Raw genomic sequence first — 6,530 nt, 5'->3', positions numbered from 1 at the left:
AATTACCTTTTCTCTCATTGTATTGGTAACATCCACATTCGTCTTGTTGGGAAAAGGGATCATCATGTCGTAGATATTGTTCCACTGCTGTGACCACATATTACCTGCACAAAACAAAACCACCATCACCATGCTAAAGGGATATTTTACCTAAAAAATGTCTTTCATTATTCAGATAAATTATGCGATTTGAGACAACTTTATAATTTATTTCTATTATCAATTTTTCTTCGTTCTCTTGGTATCTATTGTTGAAATGCAGGAATGTATGCTTAGGATCATGCCCATTTCTGGAGCAATATATGGCATCAGTTTTGCAAGAGCACTAGATGGCAGAACTATTTCCTGCCATGTAGTGCTCCATATGCCTACCTAGGTATCTCTTTAAAGGGACACTGAACCCAATTTTTTTTTTCTTTTGTGATTCAGATAGAGCATGACATTTTAAGCAACTTTCTAATTTACTCCTATTATCAAATTTTCTTTATTCTGTTGGTATCTTTATTTGAAATGCATGAATGTAAGTTTAGATGCCGGCCCATTTTTGGTGAACAACCTGGGTTGTCCTTGCTGATTGGTGGATAAATTCATCCACCAATAAAAAAGTGCTGTCTAGAGTACTGAACCAAGAAAAAAGCTTAGATGCCTTCTTTTTCAAGTAAAGATCGCAAGAGAAAGAAGAAAAATTGATAATCGGAGTCAATTAGAAAGTTGCTTAAAATTGCATGCTCTATCTGAATCATAAAAGAAAAAAATGTGGGTTCAGTGTCCCTTTAACACAGAATATCATGGGAAGAAAGCAAATTTGATAACAGAAGTAAATTGGAAACGTTTTTATAATGGTTATGCTCTTTCTGAATCACAAAAGAAAATGTTTGGGTTTCATATCCCTTAATTAGTACTGTATTGTTGACATTGAAAGTATGACAGAGATAACTAGATATGAAAGCTGATAAAATAATGCTGTAGATATGTAACCTAAATGAACGGCAAGACCCTGGTTACATTTAAAGAATTTCCTACACATTTTTTGCAAACCAATATTGACTACTACTTTTTTTGTTGGGGGACGATGATAAAAACTTAGATCTTCCTTTTTTTTTTTTAATTAACAGTTGTAGGCATTGTATTGTACACTGAATATTTATTTTGTCTAATGATGCAGTTTGCCATTGTCAATGTTTCTTTTGTATGTCTCCATCCCCCCACCCAGTAACTGGAGTGTATACTGCAATCTGAAAATATCTGTGCATATCGTAATGATACTGCTAGTTTCAAATGTCAGCTTAGAACACTCTCTGATTGGCCACTGCAAGGAAGGCCAGGAACAAAAATGTTTATCAAGACTTCCCAAGGGATGTGTTCCTGGACTGCTCTGCAGTATCAAAACCCTGCAGATTTTTTTAACAAAATGCCGGTTTTAAATGCTTGTAAAATGTTTGCACATAGAGTCTTTGCAATACAGGGCTTATAATATGCATAAGTTAAATTAATATAATTTGTGTTCATTTTTAAACATTTAAAAATAGACAATAAGAATTTACCAAAGTACAGACCAAACTGGATATTTCATGTAAAATATTTTCTTACTGTCTAAAATAATCAAGCTCTACGTTAACACTCCCCTCTTTTTTTAAACACAACTCGTTACTTTCTGTCACTAAATAGTCCCTGTTACAGACAGAGCCATAGGGGGTGAAAACATTGTACATCATTTTAGCTGTAAAAATGTTAATTGTGCTTACAGCTCTTTAAATATTATTTATTTTATAGAATGCTAGAAGTTTACAATCATTGCAAATACTGTAATAAGGTAATCATTATTTTCAATTTACTTGTAAGGTAAATAGTTTTACTGACTGATCTTTATTGTTGATAAATTACCCCTAAAACTTACATATAAGGCCAATCTTATGTTTACTCACCCAATAGATGTGCTGGGATAGGGCCTTTCAGGTTAACATACTTGGCTCCATATCTCTCATATAGCTTCCTGCGGACAAAGGCGTGCAGATTGAGGTACAAGGGCTCAAGTTGTTTGTACAGATTTTCCAGGTCATCCTCAAAGGTGGGAGAGTCATACCAGGAGCGCCAGTAAGCACCCGTGTCCTTGTAACCTGTAAAGTCAAAGGGGGTTGGTGAGCCTGAGTAGAGAAAATAAAGTGACTACAGCTTTACAGTTCCTTTGTTAATAATGCACAAAATACATACCCTCACCAATGCAACTACATTTCTTTCTTGCAAGGCAAGGTATACAATATGACCACTTGAGGGCAGCAGGCAACGTAATATTGTTTCTAAATATACGTCTGAGGCAAGTATCTTGCAAGTGTATGTATTGCAGGGTTACCAAATTACAGTGTGTCCAGTATATAACCTTTAATTCTACTATTTTAGTAAGCTGTCCAGTAAAATATGTACAAAAATACCAGGGGCCCGATCCGATATGCAGCGTCGCCCGCAAAAGCCTGCGACGCCGGTTTTTGCGCTGTTTTGGTATCACATATACGGCGTAGCATACAACTTATGCCTGTATATTTCACCGGTCGCCCGCAATTCTTACTCCCATAGGCTAACATGGGACCGCGTCGTAAATCGGTATCCAACATCCAGCGCAAGGCCTTACGTGGCGAAAATGGAGAAATCTTACTCCATTTTCACCTTGCCATAAAATGCAGCCGTAGCAGGCCTTGCGCTGAGTATGGGAGCACCGTAACTCCCTAAAATGCCTTCCAAAAAAAACCTAACACCTAACGCATGCGCAATGTCTATCTACCTGTCAACCGCAACCCCCCACCGCAATAACTAATAAAGTGTATTAACCCCTAAACCGCCGCTCCCGGAGCCCACCGCCACCTACATTATATGTATTAACCCCTAAACCGCCGCTCCCGGACCCCACCGCACCTAAATAAAGTGCTTAACCCCTAAACCGCCGCTCCCGGACCCCGACGCCACCGACATTAAATTTATTAACCCATAATCTGACCCACCTACACCGCCGCCACCTACATTTAATTTATTAACCCCTAATCTCCCGCCCCCAACGTCGCCACCACTATATTACATTTATTAACCCCTAAACCTAAGTCTAAGCCTAACACCCCCCTAACTTAATTATTATTTAAATAAATCTAAATAATATTACTATTATTAACTAAATTATTCCTATTTAAAACTAAATACTTACCTATAAAATAAACCCTAAGATAGCTACAATATAATTAATAATTACATTGTAGCTATTTTAGGATTTATTTTTATTTTACAGGCAACTTTGTATTTATTTTAACTAGGTACAATAGCTATTAAATAGTTAATAACTATTTAATAGCTACCTAGTTAAAATAATTACAAAATTACCAGTAAAATAAATCCTAACCTAAGTTACAAATACACCTAACACTACACTATCAATAAATAAATTAAATTAATTAACTACAATTAGCTAAAATAAAATACAATTAAATTAAATAAACTAGAGTACAAAAAACCCACACTAAATTACAGAAAATAAAAAAAATTACAAGAAGTTTAATCTAATTACACCTAATCTAAGTCCCCTCATAAAATAAAAAAGCCCCCCAAAATAATAAAATGCCCTACCCTATACTAAATCACAAATAGCCCTTAAAAGGGCTTTTTGCGAGGTCAATTCTATTGGCTGATCCAATCAGCAAATCGGATTGAACTTCAATCCGATTGGCTGATTAAATCAACCAATCAAATTTTTCCTACCTTAATTCCGATTGGCTGATAGAATCCTATCAGCCAATCGGAATTCGAGGGACGCCATTTTGGATGACGTCATTTAAAGGAATCGTCATTCGTTGTTAGTCCGTCAGCCAGGAAGGATGCTCCGTGCCAGATGTCTTCAAGATGGAGCCGCTCCTCGTCTGATGGAAGAAGATAGAAGATGCCGCTTGGATGAAGCCTTCTGCTGGTCCAGATGTCCTCTTCTGCCTGGATAGGATGAAGACTTCTGCCGGTCTGGATGTCCTCTTCTGCCCCATCGGATGACCACTGGTGCCCGGCTGGGTGAAGACGGCTCAAGGTAGTGTGATCTTCAAGGGGGTAGTGTTAGGTTTTATTAAGGGGGGAATGGGTGGGTTTTAGAGTAGGGGTGTGTGGGTGGTGGGTTGTAATGTTGGGGGGTGTATTGTCTTTTTTTTTACAGGTAAAAGAGCAGATTACTTTGGGGCAATGCCCCGCAAAAAGCCCTTTAAAGGGCTATTTGTAATTTAGTATAGGGTAGGGCATTTTATTATTTTGGGGGGCTTTTTATTTTATTAGGGGGCTTAGATTAGGTGTAATTACTTTAAACTTCTTGTAATTTTGTTTTAATTTCTGTAATTTAGTGTTTGTTTTTTTTGTACTATAGTTTATTTAATTTAATAGTATTTAATTTTAGCTAATTGTAGTTAATTCATTTAATTTATTTATTGATAGTGTAGTGTTAGGTGTATTTGTAACTTAGGTTAGGATTTATTTTACAGGTAATTTTGTAATTATTTTAACTAGGTAGCTATTAAATAGTTATTAACTATTTAATAGCTATTGTACCTAGTTAAAATAAATAAATAAGTTGCCTGTAAAATAAAAATAAATCCTAAAATAGCTACAATGTAATTATTAATTATATTGTAGCTATCTTAGGGTTTATTTTATAGGTAAGTATTTAGTTTTAAATAGGAATAATTTAGTTAATAATAGTAATATTATTTAGATTTATTTAAATAATAATTAAGTTAGGGGGGTGTTAGGGTTAGACTTAGGTTTAGGGGTTAATACTACTAGGATAGGTTTATTGCTGTGTGGGCTATGGCGGTTTATGGGTTAATACTACTAGGATAGGTTTATTGCGGTGTGGGTTATGGCAGTTTATGGGTTAATACTACTAGGATAGGTTTATTGCGGTGTGGGCTATGGCGGTTTATGGGTTAATACTACTAGGATAGGTTTATTGCGGTGTGGGCTATGGTGGTTTAGGGGTTAATAATTAGGCTTATTGCGTTGTGGGGGGTTGTCGGTCTTGGGGTTAATACATTTATTATTAGGAGTGAGAGGGGGGATTGCGGATATAGGGGTATACGTGTCGGACTTATTTTTGGGAGGCAGGTTAGACAGTTACGGGAGATTTAACATTTTAGTTAGTTTTCTTAGGCGCCGGCAGTTTCTAAAGTGCCGTAAGTCACTGGCGACTACAGAAATTTGTAGTTACGCTCATTTCTGGACATCGCTAGTTTATCTGACTTACGGCACTTTATGAACTGCTGGCGGGGTATATGTAATACCCCGATGTGCGAGGTGAAATTATGGGTGGTGCGGGTTCCCTCACTTGCGCCGAAAACTATGCCGTATATCGGATCGCGCCCCAGATGCATAAATGTCCAGCTTTTTAAAGTCCCCTGAGTGATAGCTATATTTATATATCTATGAATTAAAAACATGGCCCTAAAAGAAGCAAGTTTGCACAATACTCTTATCTTTGTTACTAGCAGCCAAGGTTGGTAAAAAAAAATAATCTTAGGGGTGTTAAAATGCTGTTTTTTGTTTGCTAGGTGTACTGGGGTAAAACAAGTTCCTGTTTACTCTGAATAACATGGATAAAAAACACTGCTCCATATGTGCTATTTGCAATCAAAGGGGGTCAAATCACTGCTGTGTGTTATTGGTAGTTAAAGAGGTACATTATTTGTGTTATTGGTAACCAGAATCACTGATCATTATTGGGGAATCAATAGTGGGACCTAAATTGTAAGTTTGAGGAGGGGCCATTCTGTGACCCCACATACCTCCAATGCACAACACTAAAGGCTATCCAGTATATACAGCTAAGAACATAATCCCAGTAAACCATATGATGTCCATAGCGTCATATAGCCCTTCATTTTAAGAAAAGGGTCTTTACTCCTTATATGATGTTTCAACAGTGTATTAGAATATGTTTGGTAAAAAGGGTGGTGCAGTTATCCTGATAAATACAGTTTATTTGCCTGAGTATAGTGTCTAGTGTATTAAATATTCACCATTTCCCTCAACTATAGGACATAAAGAGGGTGATTTTACACTTCATTTGATAGAGGAGTATCATCTCTTTTGCATTAGGTGTCTCAGTCATGAATTTGTGGACACAAGAAAGAGACACAGTTTCTGTGTCTTCTTTTACATTAATCTGTTGTATAATAGCACTGATCTCAGGCTATACAAAGGGTCAGCTGCATGGTTGTCTGGGAGGAACAAGAGAGTACAAATGCCCCCTGAAATCTGCTTTTTATGTCTAAGCACCAGACCCTATTTCAATGTCAATAAGCCACCATTTCAAAATGATACGCAGAACATATGTGCAACAAACAACTCTCTCCTACAGGATATGTTCCACTGATATTATATTTAGAGAATTTTATTGCCCCCACATTAAAAAATATTTTGAATGACCATGGTCAGGTGACCCCTTTCATAAATAAGTGGTCTGGTTAAAGTATGTGTTTGTCTTTGACCGATACATTTTCATAAACCCCTCACCTTGA

General features: G+C 36.7%; 1 protein-coding gene across 1 annotated transcript in view; it reads right to left on the bottom strand.

Moving 5' to 3' along the window:
- Positions 1-6,530, bottom strand: part of ACE (angiotensin I converting enzyme) — a 186,981-nt gene that overhangs the window by 147,315 nt on the left and 33,136 nt on the right. Inside the window, exons 5-6 of the mRNA XM_053699782.1 lie at positions 1,926-2,117; positions 7-104 (exon numbers count right to left, since the gene is read on the bottom strand). Of these exons, the coding sequence (XP_053555757.1) occupies positions 7-104; positions 1,926-2,117 (290 nt within the window). The remainder of the gene's footprint in view (positions 1-6; positions 105-1,925; positions 2,118-6,530) is intronic.

The sequence above is a fragment of the Bombina bombina genome, chromosome 1, assembly GCF_027579735.1.
Source record: "Bombina bombina isolate aBomBom1 chromosome 1, aBomBom1.pri, whole genome shotgun sequence".
In the NCBI taxonomy this organism is placed as follows: domain Eukaryota; kingdom Metazoa; phylum Chordata; class Amphibia; order Anura; family Bombinatoridae; genus Bombina; species Bombina bombina.
This window is presented reverse-complemented; position numbering and strand designations above follow the sequence as displayed.